Source organism: Typha latifolia, chromosome 10, assembly GCF_019914945.1.
Source record: "Typha latifolia isolate L0001 chromosome 10, TyphaL0001v2, whole genome shotgun sequence".
NCBI classification, from domain to species: Eukaryota; Viridiplantae; Streptophyta; class Magnoliopsida; order Poales; family Typhaceae; genus Typha; species Typha latifolia.
Window position 1 is genome coordinate 393,495 of NC_133095.1, and position 21,111 is coordinate 414,605.

The 21,111-nt window shown below is 37.4% G+C and overlaps 4 protein-coding genes across 10 annotated transcripts; all 4 read left to right on the plus strand.

The window, feature by feature from the left end:
• Positions 1-2,251: 2,251 nt before the first annotated feature.
• On the plus strand, positions 2,252-8,467 carry LOC140796559 (uncharacterized). 5 transcript variants are annotated; one of them, XM_073149606.1, is made up of 5 exons: positions 2,252-2,753; positions 3,442-3,499; positions 4,433-4,656; positions 4,892-5,690; positions 6,175-8,467. In XM_073149606.1, the coding sequence occupies exons 3-5, from the start codon at positions 4,435-4,437 to the stop codon at positions 8,259-8,261; spliced, it is 3,108 nt and encodes a 1,035-aa protein (XP_073005707.1). In that variant the 5' UTR covers positions 2,252-2,753; positions 3,442-3,499; positions 4,433-4,434; the 3' UTR covers positions 8,262-8,467. The 5 variants fall into 5 exon arrangements, with proteins under 5 accessions (XP_073005707.1, XP_073005708.1, XP_073005706.1 ...); XM_073149607.1 differs by having other exon boundaries at positions 3,454-3,499; positions 4,424-4,656; XM_073149605.1 differs by having other exon boundaries at positions 3,454-3,499.
• A 743-nt stretch (positions 8,468-9,210) lies between these two features.
• On the plus strand, positions 9,211-13,064 carry LOC140796115 (mitotic checkpoint protein BUB3.3). Its single transcript, XM_073148990.1, has 9 exons — positions 9,211-9,417; positions 9,516-9,646; positions 9,953-10,035; positions 10,653-10,907; positions 11,297-11,369; positions 11,858-11,938; positions 12,187-12,265; positions 12,370-12,470; positions 12,721-13,064. Exons 1-9 carry the CDS (start codon positions 9,313-9,315, stop codon positions 12,782-12,784), a joined length of 972 nt encoding a protein of 323 aa, XP_073005091.1. The 5' UTR covers positions 9,211-9,312; the 3' UTR covers positions 12,785-13,064.
• Positions 13,065-14,318: 1,254 nt separating this feature from the next.
• LOC140796117 (eukaryotic translation initiation factor 5A-2-like) lies at positions 14,319-17,109 on the plus strand. The gene is made up of 6 exons (XM_073148991.1): positions 14,319-14,447; positions 14,533-14,664; positions 15,817-15,939; positions 16,026-16,082; positions 16,182-16,256; positions 16,731-17,109. Exons 2-6 carry the CDS (start codon positions 14,542-14,544, stop codon positions 16,830-16,832), a joined length of 480 nt encoding a protein of 159 aa, XP_073005092.1. The 5' UTR covers positions 14,319-14,447; positions 14,533-14,541; the 3' UTR covers positions 16,833-17,109.
• Positions 17,110-17,768: 659 nt separating this feature from the next.
• Positions 17,769-20,938, plus strand: LOC140795961 (uncharacterized). 3 transcript variants are annotated; one of them, XM_073148788.1, is made up of 7 exons: positions 17,769-18,175; positions 18,262-18,356; positions 18,805-18,919; positions 19,049-19,167; positions 19,247-19,433; positions 19,654-19,797; positions 20,241-20,938. In XM_073148788.1, the coding sequence occupies exons 1-7, from the start codon at positions 17,870-17,872 to the stop codon at positions 20,529-20,531; spliced, it is 1,257 nt and encodes a 418-aa protein (XP_073004889.1). In that variant the 5' UTR covers positions 17,769-17,869; the 3' UTR covers positions 20,532-20,938. The 3 variants fall into 3 exon arrangements, with proteins under 3 accessions (XP_073004889.1, XP_073004891.1, XP_073004892.1); XM_073148790.1 differs by having other exon boundaries at positions 17,780-18,175; positions 19,657-19,797; XM_073148791.1 differs by having other exon boundaries at positions 17,780-18,175; positions 19,310-19,433.
• Positions 20,939-21,111: the final 173 nt, after the last annotated feature.

Sequence of the window (21,111 nt, forward strand, 5' to 3'; positions counted from 1 at the left end):
CACCAAAAGGTTGGTAAAGTAGCTTCCTTTTTTCTACCAGTAGAGCCACAGCCTCATGCTTTTTACTCAGATAGATAATAGATAGATTAATCTAAAGATGACAGCGAATGTACAGCACCACAAAGGAGAGGAAGATGACCAAGTGAGTTGTGATTGGTCCTAAAAACATTATTAGATTACTAATGTGTTTGGCCAAACATTTGACTGCAGTTTTCTCTTCATCAAATGTTAGTTCCAAATGAGGTCAATAATTATAACATCTTTTCTGGTTCAACTCTGTACTCGATCCTATTGATTCCTAATGAATGGTCCCATCTTCCTCTCATGCATAATGTATTTTGTCTCTTGGTACTCACCCTCATCTCATCTGCTGCTTTTGTAGCTCAGTTCATAAACTTTACTTGAGAATTATACATATATATAGCACTCCTTTTTCACATTTGAACATAGATAGAGTAAAAGGATAATTTTTTTTTATATAGAACAAAAAAATAAATTCAAATTTGAAGGCATCTAATGAGACTATACCCCATAATTGCCCAAGTTGCAATAAATTCCTAAAACCTCTGTCTTGCAGAATCCACTCCCCTGTGAGGAAGAATGAGAGCTGGATTCCCTTGGACCTGCAACAGCACAAGGGCAGGTCTGGGTTAAAGTTAGGTTGCTTTCACATGAAGGGTACTAGAGATACACCCCCATGTTCCACAAGGGCCTGAGGTACCAGAAGATATCATAAATATAGCTTTTATGGTGAGCCATGCCATCAATGCCTGCTGATTCTTTTCCTTTCTGCCAGTTATAACCATTTACACTTTACCACCCTTGAAGCTAAACTTAAGCAATTTCTTGTGATAAGATCATTAAAGCCGCGAACCCAGGTACAAAAAAGGCAAACAAAAAGCAGGTCTTTGATCTTGAAACCATGACCGCTTAGATGCAAGAGACAAGTATTACCGTCACAGTAAGTGAGACATCTAACCACAAACTTCATACTATTTCTGTAATCTAATTTCGAATAATTCAGGTCTGGGATAGGATGGAGACCATGGATTTTCTATATTCACCTCCACTCTCAACCATAAATAACTGTAACCCCACTAGGATTTTAAAGCCTCATGCCTTTCTTATGACCCAGAGTTGAATGCTGGGCCACATTTGCTCTTATTGCCTAAGTGATGAAAAAAGAAGAGAAAAACGTCAAGCTAATGTTCCTTATAGCATTGTACATTTGTAAATTAGCATCACTCTTCAGTTAATATTGATCTGACCCAGGTGTCCTCAAACCAATTCAATATAAATACTCCAAATAATCCATTATATAAAGCACTTCTCTCTTATCCATGTCCTTAAAGTCTGACCCATGATTAGCCTCAGTGCTTTTCTGGGTGCCCATCCCCATTTGGTGCATCTCCCTTGCACTCTAAGCATATAGTAGTAGTAGGCCAAAGGCATAGAACCTTGGGATATGGATGGCCGATTGAAGCATTACAGACAAAAGATCCATTTGATCCGAGGATTCCAATCCCTCACTAATAGTATAATTAACAATCCCCATCTCCAACCCACTCCTCCCTACCATTAATATAAATTATAACTATAAAGCAATGGTAGCATGAGGAGGAGTTGGGGTAATCACTTTCCATACATCCATTGCAAGTTGCAAACGAGTCATGCCATTTGCCATTTGCCAATTGCAAATTGCCATTCCTGCAAAGTGGTAAATAATGTGAACTGCTATGGCATTCCCCTGTCCACAGCCACACTTTCTTTAACCATACAAAGAAGTCACAACCCCAACTGGGTCCCGCATCTGTCCCACAATTTTAATCAGCTGAAAACTTTTGGAGCAGCCAAAGATAAGATGTACCTAATAATGTTCTTTTCCCAATTAGTTTTTCATTAAATGGTAAGAAATAGATCGTATTGTGACCAAAATGAGACGAGAAAACAAGAATTTTGTGGATTAAGTAAATATTTTAAATAAGAGTAGTAAATGAGAAAATATAGGTGGTATTGTCATATTTTTGTGGATTTGGAATTGGATTGTGTACTGTCCTTGCAGCAGCAGTTGTGGGTATTGTCATATTTTTAATTATTTGTTTATTTTTTTTTCATCTCCCAGAAAGGCAGAGGAAGTGGAGAGAATCTCCGAAGTCTGAACCCCACAAAGAAGGGAGAAAATAAAAATCCCATTTTTATGGTACTTCCTCCCAAAAAACAAAAAAAATAAATAAAGGTCGATATATTTTGAGAGGTGGAGGAAATCAAAGAGGAGGGGCTGTAGAAAGGTCGAGAGAATAATAAAAAAAGATCCATATGTTGTTATATTTCTGTCACTGTTCTTAGAAGGTCATGTTCTTCTGAGAGATTTCCTCCTTGGGTTCTCTCTCTCTCTCTCTCTCTCTCTCTAACATTCTGTGGCCCACATCGAGATCGATATCTCTCAATCTGATGTCGATCTGCAGCTTGGTCTCCTTCCAATGGCTGTGGAAATATACCCTCTCCTCTTCCATTAGTACTTCTTGATCTCTTTATATTCTTATTTTGGAGCCACCTTCCTATTTCCTTACTCCTACCACTATCTCTTTTGGTTGGTTTTATCTTCTGTCGTGCGGGAGTTGGGAACAGTTGGGATCTTTTCTTGTTCTTCCAATGGAAGGAGCGCCGCGGCCATTTGGGTTTCAGATGTTTCGAGTAGTGATGCTGAATCCGCTTCAGAGGAGCTCCAGGGAACACTGACGAAGTTGGCCGAGGTAATTTGCTTTGCTTCATGATCTGTTGTATTCTTTGGTTGAATTTGGGTGGTGATGGCTCTTGTAAAAGGAGATCTTTTGATTTGGATCGGTGGATTTGCGGTGTTTTGGAGCTGGGCGATGGTGGGCTTTTGGCAATTTGTGCCTTTTTATTCTTTGTTAGCTTTTTTTTTCCCCATGGTATTGTTGGCTTTGTTGTCCCACGATTTAGGAAATCTTTTTGGTTTCGGTGTCAGATAAGGGTTCTCTATTTGGATTTCATGTCAACTTTTTATATCTAATTCTGTTCGAGTTCTCAGCAAAAATCTATGAACATCAGAATATGTTTTATTACTTAGAGATTTGCACTCCATAATTTTGCCCTTTCTCTTCATTTTGACATCTGAAGGCCTTCTCCTTTTGGTGCCTTTTAGCCAAAAGGCGAACTAAAGTTACTAAAGCACGTCTTTTGGACACTTAATGTTGATTCAAGGCAGATTTTATCTGTAGATTTGCTTCTGTTTAACTTTCCAACAACCTTTGCTTCTGTTTTATTTTTAGATTTAATCTTTTTTAATCCCAACTTTTGGAATTATTGGTTCTGTTGTGCGTCTTATGAAGCTTCACATTGGATACATGTTTTGAGAGTCCACTTCTTTTGAGCAGTCTGATTCAGACCCTTGCTGTGTTGTTGCATGACACTCGACAGTTGTGAATTCAGGTTATAGTGAGAAGGTTTTGCCCATCGCTGTTGCCATCTTAATTCGGTAATCTTCGAAATACATACTGTTTTGGCAACATCAAGAACCTACTTAGTTTTAATCTAAATGAATATCTTCATTGCCTTTGTTCACATGCATACCTTATTAGATCTTTCAGCAGCATTTAATTTCAACTTGTTGAACTACCGGCATGCCTTTTCTTTCTTTCGTTCTTTCTTTCTTTCTTTTTTCTGTTTATATCTTAATAAGGAACTACTTTCACATGGCGTTGCACAATTTGTTATGGTTAATGTCATATTTTCATGTTGTTAGTAGAAACTGAAAACTTGAACGTGATGCAAAATTGTACTCTGACCATCTGTTCTTTAGCTTCTTTGCAAAGACATTCTTCAATGTTTCTTGTGTACTTGACTATCTTCTCTAATCCATGAACATCCCTTTCCAAGCATGAAGAAAGCATATGCTAATGCTAAATTTTTTTTGTTCTAATAGGATCTGCATTTAATTGTTTACATAGTGATGTAAAATGTTCACCTTCCTGCTCCAGGAAATAGTGAGAGTTTTAGCTCTTTTAGATCCAAATTCATTATTCCTGTTGTAATATGTTTTTGTAGACATGATACATGCTTATGCAAGTATGATGTATCTGTTGCAACATACTTTCTTCTATCTCACCTATCTGGTGACAAAAGAAAATTCTTTGTGATTGGAAGCTATCGAAATGTAGCTGTAACTTTAGTATCATTGGTGTTAAAGCTGTGACCTTTTCTTAATATGGGCATATGGTCAACAACTCAACATACTAGTATACTACTGAAGACCCTACTGAATCTCTCATTGTTATTAGAAAATATAACTTTATGGTAGCTTAAGGATTTCTGTATTTATATTTTCCTCTTAGGGGACAATATTTATCTAATTTTCTGATCTTCAACTTTGTTATGTATTGTGCTCTTTATGACAATAAAGAATTTGCAGGAATGGGAACTAAATTGGAGGGTAAAAGCTACCTACCAGGATATTTGGCAATGAGAGATCTTAATGTGAATGTAAGTAGTACTTGGAGTGGTTACTATGAAGAGAATATGTTGAGTGGGCCTCCATTTGGTGGCTTCATGGCAAGGCCAACCTATGGCTCACAGTATGATAGGGAAATGCTGAAGCAGATGATGCTTGAACATGAAGCTACATTTAAGAAACAGGTGAACATTCTGATACTATCAATTCAAAAGGTGCAAGACAATCTATTATAGACCTTTCTAAGCGTCAGTAGGGAAAAAAAAACTATTTCTTCTTTTAGTTGCCTCTTTTATCATCTGTGGCTTACTATTTTAAAAAATTGTTGAGCTGGTAGTATATCTTGGGAGCTCTTTATTTGCTTTCTTATGGTTACCCGTTTGCTTCTTTTTACTTAACACTGTTTTTCTTGTGATGTAGGTTTATGAACTTCACCGTCTTTACGGAATACAGAAGGATTTGATGCAAGAGTTTCAAAGCAAAGAGTTACCTAGATGCTCAATGCCACCAGATACATCACAGTCAAATTCTTTTATGTTTCAAATGCCATCTGAAGGCACAAAAAGGATTTGGCAGATGCCTTTTCTGAGAACCACATATGAAAGCTCCCATATTGCAGGGCCGGTTGAAATGAAGCCCTTACTAAACTTTCTTAAGGAAGATAGCGTTCAATCTTCTCCAAATACAGCGTCTTCAAAAGATGGGCTTCAGAGGTCAAAGAAAATGTTTGACCTTCAACTTCCAGCTGATGAATATATCGAGAATGAAGATGCGGAAAGATCAGGAAAGAAAAATGCTGCTGAATCATCTTTCAAACCTGCAGATCCTCTTGACATCAGCTGTAATACTAATCATGGGAGTGATGTCAAACTCACACGAGCTACCAGTGAGAGTCCTAGTTGCAGAGAAGACAGCTGGGTTTCAGATAAACAGAGGCAAAACATCCTGAGAGGCCACAAAGTGGTTGATTTGAATGAACCTACGACAGGGACATGCTGTAAAGGTGCAGCAGATTCAGCATCTACAGATCTTCTTGGCCTGAGAAATTGTAACAAAGAGGATCACTGGCATCATTTGCCAACTAAATCAAACACAAGATTCTTTGACTCAAAAGGGGGCTTCTTAAAATTTGTGCATGCTGATGAAAGGACTAGCTCGAATTTCTTTGATGCAAATGAGAGAATGAAACGAGTTATGCCCACCAGTAACAAAGAAAATGGTAATTCTTTTCCGATCAATTTAGATTGTAGCAGTGGGGCATAGAGATGTCCATTACCTCTTTCATTAAGGTTTCCTTTTAAATTGGCACGTATAGCTCATTATCTCCCAGAGTCTTGTAGAGAAGTCCTTGAAGTCAGCAAGCAGCATCTGCAGTTAGTAGCACTAAGCAGCTTCTAAGTCTATTGCACTGTAAAACTTCTCTCATGTATTAACTGAGGCCTTTTTTCTTGGTTCTTCAACTAAATGGTTTTACCATGAATGTTCAGTTAGATAGGACTTTAACCCTGTTATTTCTATATTACTATCAAGACGTTAAGTCCCTGAACAGCACTATTTTTGGCTTATAGCATGCTGTTATCTTATTTATGTCCAATTATAATCAACCTGAAGTTTGCATTAATCCTTTGCTAGTGATGCTTTATAAATGGAATGATTTCAGTCGTCTCTTGTCTTATTTTCTTTTCTCGTTATCGATCTTACAGGGAAAAGTGTATGCAGCTTAAAAATTTCCACTCTAGAAAGCTGTAATGGTGCGCTCGGACGATCATCTGAACAAGTAGACATGAAGCCAGATCGGAGTAAAACAATGGATTGGTTCATGAGAAAAACAGATGGTGCTAAAACCTCTGGAAGAGATTACTTTTCCAGCTCCAAGAACTCAGGGCAAGCAGATCTTCCGATGCCTGCTTCTTTCTCCATTCTTCAGATGGACCACCCTGGTGATGCATTTCCATTCGTACCATCCTCTGGTAAGACTGGGAGCAGTTCAAGCATAAGCCAAATCCCACTTGCAGTTCAAGCACATCCATGCTTCAACATGTTACCAACTATGAATTTTCAGAGAAGTACCAATATTACTATTCAAAACACTGACACTGCAACTCAAAAATGGAAAACGTATGGCAACCTTACCTTAGACCCTGGATCTCAAAGTGAGGCTCCTTATATAAACGGATTTTGCCAAAGTATTCCCGCTCAAGCTTCTGTGTCACATTTACAACACCCTTCGATGATGTGTAGTGATTTGGACAATAACAGCAGTAGCAACAGTCCATATGGAAACTTTGGAGGCAGATGTCCTGAGGGTTTGCAGCATGCACATTCCAAATGTCTCAAGAATGTAAACTTGAATCAAGCACTTACAGATGGAATTCTGGAAAGCCAACAAGATAAAGATACTGTCAGTTTTGAATGTAAGGGTGAGGAGACCGGAGTAGGAATTTCCTGGCTCAGAACAAAAGGAGCTGTTAATGAATCTGTTGACATGAAAAGTTCACAAACAGCATTCAGCTTTACACATGGTAATTCTCAACTTGTGTCCAGCTCCAGTAGAGTTGGTCAAGAATCTGAGAGCAAACATGGTAAGGATTTAGAGGTTTCTGAGGATACTGCTGCAAGAATTCTTGGTTTTTCTGTTTGCGACAAGATTCAGAAAAGCACTACGTACTCACCTATTTCGCATCAGCGAAAACCTTTAATTGACATTAACAAACAGATTGAGAAAGAAGGCCTATGCTACACCAACATAACCTGTGACTTGCAGGTTGCCAGTTCGGACAAGGAGAGCCAGAGTCTCATTGCTGGATGGGCCATTGGGAAAAATAGCAAAATCCTGAGGGATTACATTGATCTAAATGATGCCTTACCATTTATAGACAACTCAGAATTATCTGAACTACCATCTGAGGGTGAGGTTCCATCAAAACTCTCAGTACCAAGTGTTTGTGTAAAAACTACTTCTGAGATTGATCTGGATCTGGAAGCACCAATCTTTGAGGCTGAGGGTATTGTAAATTTCCAGAAGGAATCTGTTCTATCAGAAAAACAAGAGAGTTCACAGGAAAAAGACTGCTGCCATGATTCATTTGCTATAGCGGCAGCAAAGAATATTGTTGCTATGTCAATGGATACACGGGCTTGTTTAGACAGAATCACATCACATCCAGCCTCTCCTCCTCCATGTGATACTTTACATTGGTTTGCTGAGGTCGCTATGTCCACCGAGAATCCTGGGGTGCTGATGATGGACCTTGGAGTCACTGAGTCCTTGGATGATGGATTAGATCTGTTCGAGTCCATGACATTGCTGCTTGAAGAAACCAAGATTGATGATAACTGTTGCAGCGAGAAGGTAATCGACAATAGAAAAGAAGAAGAGATTGGAGCTGCTTCACTGTTACTAACAAAGCCTCGGAGAGGCCAAGCAAGAAGGCGGCGGCAGCGGCGAGACTTTCAGAAAGATATCTTACCAGGGCTTGCATCGCTGTCCAGGCATGAAGTATCAGAGGATCTTCAAACTATTGGAGGGCTGCTGAAAGCATCTGGTAGATCTTGGCAGACAAGTTTAACTAGACGGACAGGCCGAAATGGGTCCCAAGCAAATGGAAGGAGGCAACTTAGAAGTTTGGCGGTCGCAATACCAGAGATCCAGGTTAACCTGCCACCATTGCATTCCATCAGTACTGACATGGATACTGATGGAAGGAGTATGATAGGTTGGGGAAGGACAACAAGGCGTTGTCGCAGGCCAAGATGTCCATCGGGCAATGCCCCAGCACCTGTAGCTTAAACTTTGTTAGCGCCATAATCTACAAAATTATCATTTTATAGAGGAATTTCACATGGAAATTTTCTACAGAGCAGCTACAAGGTATCGGTGCCATGGCCTTGTGCATGCTCTCTCGGTCTTAATTTGAGCCTTCAGTGACTGCTTTGAGTTAAAAACAGCTTGTACATTCGAAAAAAAAACAATAAATGCTGGATTATTTGGTAAAACGACCACATTACATTTTGGATGAAGAGCAATGATGCTTAACCATATTATTATGTTTGCTAGATTTTATTTGTATATGTTGTTAGATTAAAGAGAAAAATACATGGACAATTGGAGCTTGTACGAATGCCCAACTTCTTGTTCATCTTTAAGCAAGAATCATGCAGGCATGCAGGGGCATTAACATTCTTGGAGAATTTGAGACACGTAAAATTTTGGGACAAAAATAGATCAACAGATAGCATGTTTGTATTGGTGTCTGTTTTCATATTTACAATACTTTAATGTCTATGAATTACTTGATGAATTGACTGGATAATGTTGTTTTCTTCCTGAGATGTTAAACCTAAAGATTACCAAATTCTATTTCAGCTTTCTTCAGCATTAAATTGCCGCAATGTGGCAACCCTTCTTTCTTGTGATAACTATTACTTGCAAGAGGAAAGGTGGCCATCAATAACTGCTATCATCTATCCTGGATAATTTTGACACAATGTTCTTTTGCTTTATAACACTCTCCTCTAAGCTCTCTTCCAAACAGCTGCAGATGATGTAAAATTAAGCCAAAAATATTGAAATAATAATAATGAAAATATCAGTGAATTTTTATCATAATGCAATTGCAAGCATAATTCCTCCTATTTGATTTTATTGACTTCGGGTCTTTAGCGGATCCGTTAAAAGCTTGACCCGATCCGATCCACAAGCTTGACCTTTTTAAATAGCGATGCCCCAAAAGTTTGGCGGGAATCTTCAATCGCGATCCCAATTTCAAAACTAGGGTTCGTCTCGCGGAGATAGAATCTATAGAGGAGTCTTTCGGATTAAGGCAACTGGCGACGATTAGATGGAGGGATCTCGGTTGGAGCTCGGAGAACCCATCAAAGATGCCATCTCGAGGATCCGATTCGCGCCGAGGTCGAACAATCTGCTGATCTCCTCCTGGGATTCTGTCAGTATCTCGATTCTCTATTCTTCTCCTGATTCTGCTTAGTTTATTCATCAGATTTGGTCCTCTTGAGCAAAATCTAATGGGTGTTTCGATTTTAGATTCTACGATTGTACGATGTGGATGGATCAGTGCTTAGATTGGAAGCTCTTTTAGAAGGTGCTCTTCTCGATTGCTGTTTCCAGAACGACATGGCTGCTCTTACTGCTGGTTCAGATGGATTCATTCGAAGGTGGTTTTTTTTTTTAGAAAAAAAAGTCTTTCTTTTCCATTACGAGTTTTGTCAATTTTGAACCCTCATCTTGTAATCTATTGGGTTTTAAAGACAGATATTACTTGCCCCTTACATGATTTAACTTGGAAAATACGCTGCGTACTCTTGTTTGTCACATATTTCTATTTTCCTAGCATTTTCTTAGATTATTTATCCAGCTATTGTTAGTCTTTATATAATCTACTTCCATATTGAACTTTATATCTATCATATAATCTACTTCTAGATTAAGATTATAGCTTCATCTTATGGGAATACTCTCAGGTATAACTTGTGTTCAGGAACTCAAGATGTAGTAGGAAAGCATGATGATTCAATTGTCTGCATTGAGTATTCTGAGGAAACTGGTATGCAACCACCGATGTTTTTCTCTTACTTGCGTCTTATTTAATTTGGTGGAATATTACTTACTGGGAGGTCAAAGAGGACCATGATGATCTGTAAAATTGGGTCCTTTTTATGTTATGACCCGTTTTGTCTTCAAATACCTTTTTCCTGGATCCATTCCCCAATTCTAGTGCAGTTCTGCATGATAATCATGAGAAATAATTGCTCATGATGTTTGTTATTCTACATATTTATGATATTATTTGGGTTATTGCCACACATCGGCTTTTAAAAATGACAGATAAATTATTTCTACATATTTAAGAACCTGTTAAGATTCTTATGGTGATAGTGTCATATTATGCTTGAAAAAGGAACAAGATAGAAAAAAGAAGGATATTATAGCAAAGCTAGTTAGATGTCAGTAATTTTACTATTTGACCAACTTAGTCTGACAATGTTGCAGTTTTGGCATTGATATATTTTCACAAGGTTAGTAACAATTTCAAGTTACTGTTACTCCCACAATATTATGGTTTAGCTAACTGAAAGTAAGAAATGTGTATACAAACATTTTGTTCTGCTGAATTATTGATATTATATAGGCCACTGTATCTAACATTTGATTCCCTTTCAGGACAATTTGTGACTTCTAGTCTTGACAAGAAATTGAAGTTTTGGGATACACGCATGAGAAGTGGAAACTCTCTATGCGCATGTACTATAGATTCAGATGTGAGGTCTATGTCACTATGCGGAGTTTATCTATTAGCAGCTATTGGGACGACAGTAGAAATGCATGATCTGCGAAATTTAAAAGGACCAGTTCATACAAAAGAATCATCTATGGATTTTCAAATAAGATGTGTTCGTTCATTTCCAAAGTGCCACGGTATTTATTCCCCCACTTTTCAGCTTCCTATGTCATCATCATTCAGGTGCTCTTTAACTCCTAAACTGACAGGTCTAAGTCTTGTTGATTATATGCCCAGTTAAAAAACATATGGAGCTGTCCATTAGCACATAGAAAAGTATGAAAGTTCACATGTGAACATCAGATAAGCTTTTTATTTGGAGTATAGTATATGGATACTGCAAGCTGGTGGAGAAACTTTATTAGCTACACTGAATATAGTAGAAGATAGAAGAAACTTTGTCGAGCAAATAAATCTCATACCTTCTTCCACATCTAGCCTAATTTGAAGCATTTTAATCTTCTACTTTAGAAATTACCTGTTCTATAAGTTCCAGTTTTAACAGTTATGCTTTCCTAATCTCCAGGATATGTCACTGGATCAGTAGACGGATGTGTTGCAGTGAAGTACTTTGATCCTGCAATGGAATGTGAGATGGGGTCAGTTTTTGGTACTTACTAACCCTTCTGCTTACATTGCATGCTAGCATTACTTTAGGCTATACTTCACAGGATTCTTTTATAGCTTCCATGCACAAGAAGCTACATGCATCACTAGATTGGTTGTTTCAACTTTCTAGTGGTATCTCTTTTCAACATAGTTATGCTGAACATTTGCATTCTAAATGGAGCAGTCTCTGTCTGGAAATCTGCACAAAATTCGTCATAGACTTGATCATTGCATTGGATAGACGCTGACATTTCTGTAATGGTCTGGGGAAGTAATCCTGGAAAAATACATGGTTAAGGAATTCAGCTTGTATATGCTTTCATGGTTTTTCTGGGCTCAATATGGAAGACCAATACGAAAAAAAGAAAACAAAGCTATAAAAATTAATATAAGAATCATTTGCAAATGTACAACATTTGGTTATAGAAGAGAAAAGACCATCTGTTTCTGTATTAAATCTTCACCTTCATTTTAACAGATATGTTTTCCGGTGTCACCCAAAATCAAAAGGTGGAAGAGCTCATCTGGTTGACGTAAATGACATTGCTCTTCATCCATGGTATGCATCAGTTTTCATTTAGTAAGTTCATAACTCTTTCTGTAAACAAGGGGCAAAGCGCCCAAAGCGGGACAGAAGGGCTTACAGCGCTATGGGAAAGAAAGTGGAGCTTTCTCTACTTTAGAATAGAATAGTTTGAAGTTCTAAATAATCTACTGATCAAAGGCTTCCGGTCAAAGCCCGGTGAGCAGGCAAGATTTTACTTGTCAGATTTAGTAGAAAACCTAATATTATATGTGCTTCTGTAGCTATGATACCTTTGTTACCGGAGATAATGAAGGATACACTATCATCTGGGATGCTCAATGCCGAAAGAAGTTGTTTGAGGTGCATATCTAGTTATAGCCATCATTTCCAACTGCTAATTCTTTCCTAACCATGTACCTACTATGTATAGCTTTAAGAATCTAAATGTATATTTTCTCATGCAGTTCCCGAGGTACCCAAATAGTGTGGCTTCCTTATCATACAACTACAATGGTCAGCTTCTGGCAGTTGCGTCCAGCTATACGTACCAGGAGGCAATTGAAGTGTTAGTTTTTTTTTCCTTACAGCTTGCATACATATTCGCCACATTACTGATGCATATGCCTTATCTAAATTTATAAATATAAATATACACGAATGCTATGTTAATTCTTAAAAGCAACAAGCATATATATAATGATCAAACGTAACCAACAGACTGAATTGGAGAAAAATTACTGTGGTTTTAACTTTGCCTCAAATTGATCGGTCATTTTTGTTTATCCGTTCTAACTTTGAACCTTTTTATGGTTCAGAGAGGAGTCTCCAGAGATATTCATACAAGAATTAGAGAATTTGGCCATGCGATCTTCATCATAGTAGGGGCTTTGCATGAAAAGATGGTAGTTTTAACTGCATGTTGTATATTTATGCAATGTAAAGATTGATTTTATGCCTAGCTCACGGTAAGATGTGCAAGACTATTCCTAAACCATTTTATTCTGTCACGCTTTTGATTATTTTGTCACCTCGATTTCGTTCTCGTTTTCTATTCAAACATTCTGAAAAAGGAAGAATGTGTTAAGTTGGTTTCACTTAGGGTGGGTGGTGTATAATAAATATTCTCATCAATGTTTAATCTATTCTCGCTGTTGTTATAGATCTTTCAATTTAGGAAGTGCCATGGTTTATTTGAAATTACACAGTTTCGTTTCCTAAAAGATCTTTAAGCTTTGCAACATTGGCTGCACTCCCCTTAACATCTAGGGGTGAAAACGGGTCGGATTAACTCCGATCCGACCCGCTTCCAATCCGATTCAGATTAGATTTGAATAAAAAAATTTTATTCGATTTAGATATAAATTCAAATACGGATATCGAATATTTGTTTATTCGCATATTTTTTAAAATAATTTATAGTTTTTAGTTTATTTATTTAAATAGTAAATATTAATATTGTTACTAATAATATGTTATATATTATTTATAGAGATTAATTTCTCTAGTTTTATAAATTTGACATACAAAAAAATTATTTGTTGTAAAACTCTTAATAATTTTGTGTTAATTATATCTAAATAAAATATTATAATTATTTTAAATTTAATCAATATTCGTTTAAGATTTGATTATCTATTCGAAAATTATCCGTTTAGTTAGGATATGATTTAAAATTTTATTATCATCTAATATCTGTATCCAATATGGATTTGGATATAGGTAGATAGATTAGAATTTTAGAGTTAATAATAGATATTCATTTTATATAAGAGTTCTAATTTGTATTCCAATACTTAGTATTGATATTTAGCGGTGCACTGTTAATTTTTCTCTTAAAATAAGTGTATCTTGTTCACATGTTATATCATGCTAAAATTAAAAAGGTTAATCATAGCTAGTGGAAAATCGAATCTATACCTAGTCACAAAATGAGCAAATGAGAACAATCCATACAGGTTTTTATGCACCGGAGTTTAGATAAGAATTGGATAGATACCCTCACATCTATGAGTTCTGGAGCTTTTACAAATTAATTATATTTAATTTTTTATATTAGTATATAATACTGATTATATATATATATATATATATACATATACATATATTATTATATTAGAATGCGTATAATTTATATTTACAATGCACACTAAAAAATTTTATTAATACAAATTCATATTTCCAGTCACAACTTTTATAGGTATATTATGTTGCATATGCTCGAAGAAGTTAACCAGATATTCATGGAAAATAGAATAAAGTTATCCTTATCTAAATCATCTAATGTGGATGCGGATTCGGATTAGGCAGTGATTTGCTTAGGCCTAATCCTCGCCCCCGCCCTCCCCCTGTCAGCGTAATCCTAACGCAAGGACAGCCTTGCCCTAAGATCCACCGTCCACGTGCATATAAGATGATACGGATCACGGATCACGGATCTTCTATTTAAAGCGGGTCTGCGGAAAACCCTAGCGCGCGGCATAATCCGGATTGCCATCCATCTGTAGGTTCGCGCTACCTCTCGCCGCCTTCTCCTTTTCCTCAGGTGAACCCTCGAGTCCCCTCGTCTCTCTCCTATCTACCGATTTCTCTTCTTTCTTGATTCGAAGCAATCGAGATCTCTTGATTAGGTGTTGATCATGTCGGACGAGGAGCACCACTTCGAGTCGAAGGCCGACGCGGGAGCCTCGAAGACGTACCCGCAGCAGGCTGGGACGATCCGGAAGAACGGATACATTGTGATCAAGGGGAGGCCCTGCAAGGTTTGCTTTCCTGATTGATACCTTGAAATCGATCCGATCTCGTCTTGTTCCTCGTTCGTTACTTGGAACTATTTCTTGGTTGATATGCTCCGCGGATGCTTCGGATCAGTGATTTGTGAACCTTCTCGCTATGGTTCTTTTATTATTCGTGCCGATTTGTATGTTGACTAATTCACATTGTGTGGATTGACCGAAACGGAATTGTCTAGTTGGATTTATTTACGTATCTGGCCTTGTTTGGATTCTTTGCGATCTTGCACGTGCTCTATGAAGCGCTTATATATTTGGATATCGACATGTTTAATATCAAAATTATTATGCTTTGTAATTCCTGGATAGAATGGTTATAGGATCTGGTTGTGTTACATGTACTAAGACATTGTCAAGAGACCGTGTATTCTCGTTTTTGATATTATATATATTTTTACGCAATATAGATTTTATGTCATTGATCTTTGTGTGGATTATCTCTTTTCATTAGTTCTTCGTTTTATTTTGTTTTTCAGCTTTTTTTTACTAACTATGCAGAAGAGAATGCTTATGAAATTGTCCACTTGAAGTAGATATTTCTCTTTGTTTCATGGTTCATCCTGTAGGTCGTCTTATTAAATTGTCCACTTGAAGTTTAACATTCGACATGCTTCAAATTAAATTTTCCTTACTGTTGTTATCTAGAGCTGGGAAGCTACTAGCTATTATTATTCTCTGATCTTGATTATTGTTTCAATTTTGATATAACAGAAACCAAAGTAAGAGAGTAGTGTAGAGACAAATAGGGCTTCACCATTGAGACACGACTATGGGGGGGGAAAGTCAGAACATTTTTGGGCATTTGCATTGTTTTTAAACAAAAATGATGGACTGCTATAATCTTCTAGTTTTGGAATTATGAATTGAAAGTGATACAAGGAAGTGATTATTTTGCATGTGAAACTTACATGACTAAAATTTTCATAATCTTGCTTTGAAAAAGAAGAGCTTTTGGTCTAGTGTTACTTACTATAGTCTTAGGAACATAGTTTCCTTGTTCTAGGGAAGCAACTTGATTATCTGGATGGAATTTCTACAAGCTCTTGCTATATGTTTTCCTTTCATATATCTGATGTTTCTTAGTTTTATTCTTGCATGTTAACTCGTTAATTGTTGTTGTAGGTTGTAGAGGTTTCCACTTCCAAGACTGGGAAACATGGACATGCTAAATGCCATTTTGTTGCCATAGACATCTTCACTGCAAAGAAACTTGAAGATATTGTTCCCTCATCCCATAACTGTGATGTATGTTAATTGCATTCATGCTCATCATCATTCATTTAATTCTTGTTGTTCGCTTGCATATATGTATTGCTGCTTGTAATTTGCAGGTTCCACATGTTAATCGTACTGACTATCAACTGATTGACATATCTGAAGATGGATTTGTATGTTATTTACTCTCTTGTTCATTTTTCCTTGTTTTTGTTTATCTTTCCTTTCTTGTTTAGTAATCTGATGCCTTTGACCTTGGGTTCTTATGACAGGTGAGTCTGCTGACTGAAAATGGTAACACTAAAGATGATCTGAGGCTTCCTACTGATGATAGTCTGCTTTCTCAGGTCAGTGGCGCCGACTATTTGCACATTCCCTATTCTTGCAGTGTGCTATCTTTTAGTATCATATTAAGTTTGTGTCGGATCTATTTCTGAAAGTTAGGGTAGATATCCTTCATCATGCGCCACTATTTATATGAGATTCTTTTGCAGCATATCAAGTTTGTTTAGAATATTATCTGAAAGTAACTGTAGTTAACCTTCAACTGCATTATTTTTGCAACATTTTAGAAACTAACGGCCTATAGAGGTTTGAAACCGTTTGTAATTTGTATCTCAATAATGGGTCTGTGCTATCTAAGATTACGTATAGTTGCAGTAAGGTCGTTCAAACTGTGTGCTTTTCCTCTGTTGCAATTTCTTGTAATTTTGGTTTGGGGGAGAATGTATATGTAGAGAATTCCGACACTAGATATGTCTTGAGAGCTTTTTCACTGGATTAATGTTAGCCCTTATTTTCAATTGGTTGTTGAATTCCAGATCAAGGATGGATTTGCGGAAGGAAAGGATCTGGTTGTGACTGTGATGTCTGCTATGGGTGAAGAACAGATTTGTGCCCTGAAGGACATTGGGCCTAAGTAGCTTCTGCATATTGTGTTAGTTTTAAGCAAGAGAATTTGTAATAGCCAACTTTCGGATTATTTATATATTCAGGTGACATATAGGTTTGTTTTTTCGCGAATTCAACTGGTTTTTTTTGTTTTCACAATGGCTCATGGGTAAATTAGTTGAGGTTCAGGTTGAACCATCTTTAGATGGCCTATGACGGGGTGTCTATCAAGTATCCTGTGTCTTGTATGGAACAGCTAATGCTGGTTGTGACGCAAAGTATTTATGGCTTATGGTGGTTTGATCTTTCTATTTTGTTTAATGCTGAAAATCTGTGCAATTCTTAGTTCATTGGTAATCGAGAGAAAGCAGGAGAAAACAATGTGCTTTAGTCCTCTGTGACAGCTGCGTATCTCTCTTCCAGGCTCGGGACAACTAGTAATAGCGGGTAATTTTTCTGCATCTCGTGAAAGTATGCAATAGTATCCTGGATTCCTCAATCCAACAGTAAATCTTTTCTTTGTGAATGGTTTTTCTTTTCTTTTTCTTTTTTTTGTTGATAAACTGGCAATAAATTATCACAATGGGCAAAAGAAACGTCAGCTAATGGAGATTAGAGGATAGAGATCTAACCCAGCGAATCGAAAATCCTTGTTCCCTCCTTCGATTAATCAGTTAGTCACATAGTTAGCAAGATTTAATACTTTGCTAACGTATAAGAATTTGCTGTCGCAAAACTTTAATTAAAATTTCAGAATCCAATTATGTTCTTCAGTCATTTCTCAGTGTTGCTAAAAGGTGTATAGCACTAACAACCTCCGTCTCAGCAGAATCTTTGTGAAGAATTATCTTGAAAAATATGGTTTAGTCTTTTCCTTTGGCATATATGCAAAAGTCCCCAATTTTCCTTGTATCATTAATGACTACGGAACAAGGTATAATAGCTTTTTAGAAACATTTTTATGACTGCATCATAGGGTATAACAAGCGAATCATTTAGCAACACGAAGGAATGGGATAAGGTTTTAAAGCACGCGGTAGCTGCAAGCTCTCCCGCTGAAACTGCTCACATGGCGGAAACCCTAATTCCTAACTGCACCAGGGGAATTCCTTTGAGTTACTCGAAATCGAGGTCGAATTTTGTCGAAAGGCACCATCTTTTGACTCCCATATCGTCTAAATTAGTTCGTTCTTCTAATCCAAAGAGTGGCATCGAGCTCCAAATCCGATCCTTTAGAAGCCATAGTCGAGGAATTCGAGCAGCAGAGAAGCCTTATTCCGTGATGGAGCTGGGGCCGGGCGAGAAGTCCATGGGCATTGACGTCTTGAACCGGTTCATCGAGCTTAATTTGGGGAAATGGAATGGTTCCTTCTACGTTAGTATTCACAAGCTCTATGCTTTTACCCTGTTTTGTCTCCAAATTTAATTTCTTGTAATTGGTTTTGGCTTTTGGGTTTGCAGCAATTCGACGCCCATGGGAATTTGTTGCAGAATGTGAGCACGAAGCTTTCGGCGAGCTCTTATGGAGAGAATGAACTTATCAGCCTCATTCAAACGTGAGATTGTTTAACTTCAGTCACTTATCTTATGCTTGATAAAGCGCTGTCTTTTCTCGCTAATCATACACACACACACACACACACACACATTGTGGTCAAAATTGTAATCCTTTTGGCTCTTTTAAGCTTTATGCCTTATTCAATGGTGTAATTCAAGTGTTTTTAGTTGACTGTGTGATCATAGAAGATCAATGCACGTGGGAGCATTGTGTCTTCTGTAAAATTGTGCTTTCCAAGCTTGGTAGGCATGTTAAATGCAGGAAATGTATACCTTTAGTAACGTACTTTGTTCATCTTTAATTCCACTTAGAAGTTGATTGATGTTTGCTTACAATTTCTTCTACACTTCTTTAAAATGCTTATTAAGGATAGCATTGTCAAGTTAACCTGATCTTTCAACATAAAGAAACTTGGATCCCTAGTTAGTCATATTTCAATTTTGTAGGTTGTACATTAAGCAGCCTCCTTCCAGAACATTCGTGGATGATGATGCTGAATCTGAATGGATGGAGTACAAAATCAAAGAGACTAACATGTTTACTGTTGACAAATATCAACAGGTGACACGGAATATATACTGGAAGCACTGGAAAACACTAACTTTGTTCATCTGTCTACTTCCAGCTGTTAAATTCCCCATATTTCCATTCTTTTTTTTTTTTTTCATCACTGCTCTGTTGAATGTGCAGATTGGATTCTTCCCTAAAGAGAAAGCATTTTCTCTGAGGTACCAGACTGCTGGGATGCTAGAGACTGTCCTTCGAGCTGGTGTGCTTGGAGAAGATGACACTGGTGAAGAATATCCCAAGTAATTATTTTCCTGCAGCAACCAAGATTTCAGTCCATGAAAACCAGTATATTCTATGACTTATAACTTATTCTTCCAGAAACTTGAAGATACCTTCTCGTCGGCCATCCATTGTTTGTGAGAGTTGCCTTTATTCTCTCAGGAGAAAGAGGCGAGCAAGAGCTTTTCACATACTGGACCCAAAAGGAGTTCTTGACACGCTTCTTGTTTTTGTTGAAGAACCAGGAGATGAGGCACCATTTATTTCTTCGTTTTCTGACATTGAGGTTAGTATATGTGGCCACATTTTCCAGAATTAGAACCTGGTTAGATATCTTATGATATACTATATTTTTAAATGCATCATTGCATTATAAGCGGTTATGCAGCTGTTGTGTGCAAAGTTGGCTTCTGTTTGCTAAACAAACTGCCAGCTCAGAACATTTTATTGTGGATCGTGGGTCCTCCTTACCTTCTCTTTTCTTTTTTCTTTTTTGCTATTACCAGCAGGACAAACTAGATAGAATAACTCCACTACTTGGGCGATGGGAGGGTCACTCCATAACTAAACGAAGTGGCGTTTATGGAGCAACAGCAGCTGAGGCTGATACAATTGCTTTGCTTGAAATGGATAAGGGTCGGTTAATTCAGGTGTGCTTATGTTTCTATTCACCTTTTCTGTTATACCTTCTTTAAAGCCCAAATTATGTGGTATATGTTTACTACCAGAAGAAATCGAGCATCACAGAGAGAAAAGAAAATACAACATTCGCAATACATGAAAAAGTTGAAAATGCAACATTGATGCTCATGGATAAATCCTGACAAATGAGAGCTTTAGGAAATGTCAGATTATGACTGTAACTCTTGTGAACATGTCGAACCAGATCTTTATGGATGTTTGCAATATTCGTCGGGCATATAGAAAGCACTACTTGCTTCTATTTACCAGGGTTACACTTATGCTTTACTTTTACACAAGCCTTGCTAACAAATAGTTTCAAGTTCATAGTAACTAGGATGATCTTTCCCTGGTATGCTGAACTCATAATTTCTTGTACAGATAACCAAAGTTCCTTTTAATACTCATGTAGGACATTACATCGACCAGCAGAGGGAGTAGCACGACAACCAATGTTCATTGGACTGGAACAGTAAACAACAACTTGGTTGTCTTTGATGGAGGATTCCAGATGACATTGCTACCTGGAGGAATGTACATTGGTTGCCCATCTGACGTTGGCAAGAGTGTTGCACAATCACAATCCTTCCATCTAGAGTTCTGCTGGATGGAGTCATCGGGGAAGAGGCAGCGGCTCGTTCGCACTTATGACGTCGAGGGCTTGGCAGTCTCATCGACTTACTTCTACGAAACCAAAGTATGAGCAGCCTGCATTCATATTTTGGGGCGATCATCTTGTCGGCCTTCAGAATTGTTCATGCAATGAGCCAGTTGATCCAGAAGCCCACATTGCAACACTCTGCTGGTATCACATGCGTAAGTAGAAGAACTATAATAGGATGTCATTCTACAATACGGTCATGATTCTCCTAATACCGTCAAGCTTCCTACTACAAGACATAGTCCAACAGATTCAAAGTCTAGGGGAAGGATTAAATGGTCTTTTAGACAGAAGCAAATCCCAGATTTTATTTTTATCTTTCACTTTTTTCCTCCGTTCGTACTCTGTAGGCCCATGAAAAGACTTGAATTTGCATATACTCTGAATATCTTTTATGCACTCTACCCTAAAATTCGTATTTTATAGTGTGAATGCATGCTTTTTTTATATCTTAGCATTCAAGATAAGCTACCTATTTTCCTATATTTTCCATCACTATTAATAACCAATTTGATATTATTCATATGTTGGTAGATCTTAATCACGCCCTCTAGCTCAATCTTTCTTGGATTACTATGCGGACCAAATATTATTATAATTATTAAGACTTCATTCTTCTTTT

Coding starts and splice junctions, on each gene's coding strand:
- LOC140796559 (XM_073149606.1), top strand. CDS start 4,435: ATGGGAACTAAATTGGAGGGTAAAAGCTACCTACCAGGATATTTGGCA. Junction 4,657..4,891: donor AAGCTACATTTAAGAAACAG/GTGAACATTCTG, acceptor CTTGTGATGTAG/GTTTATGAACTTCACCGTCT. Junction 5,691..6,174: donor CACCAGTAACAAAGAAAATG/GTAATTCTTTTC, acceptor TCGATCTTACAG/GGAAAAGTGTATGCAGCTTA.
- LOC140796115 (XM_073148990.1), top strand. CDS start 9,313: ATGGAGGGATCTCGGTTGGAGCTCGGAGAACCCATCAAAGATGCCATC. Junction 9,647..9,952: donor TCAGATGGATTCATTCGAAG/GTGGTTTTTTTT, acceptor GAATACTCTCAG/GTATAACTTGTGTTCAGGAA. Junction 11,939..12,186: donor GACATTGCTCTTCATCCATG/GTATGCATCAGT, acceptor GTGCTTCTGTAG/CTATGATACCTTTGTTACCG.
- LOC140796117 (XM_073148991.1), top strand. CDS start 14,542: ATGTCGGACGAGGAGCACCACTTCGAGTCGAAGGCCGACGCGGGAGCC. Junction 14,665..15,816: donor TCAAGGGGAGGCCCTGCAAG/GTTTGCTTTCCT, acceptor TTGTTGTTGTAG/GTTGTAGAGGTTTCCACTTC. Junction 16,083..16,181: donor ACATATCTGAAGATGGATTT/GTATGTTATTTA, acceptor TTCTTATGACAG/GTGAGTCTGCTGACTGAAAA.
- LOC140795961 (XM_073148788.1), top strand. CDS start 17,870: ATGGCGGAAACCCTAATTCCTAACTGCACCAGGGGAATTCCTTTGAGT. Junction 18,357..18,804: donor CTTATCAGCCTCATTCAAAC/GTGAGATTGTTT, acceptor TCAATTTTGTAG/GTTGTACATTAAGCAGCCTC. Junction 19,168..19,246: donor ACTGGTGAAGAATATCCCAA/GTAATTATTTTC, acceptor TTATTCTTCCAG/AAACTTGAAGATACCTTCTC.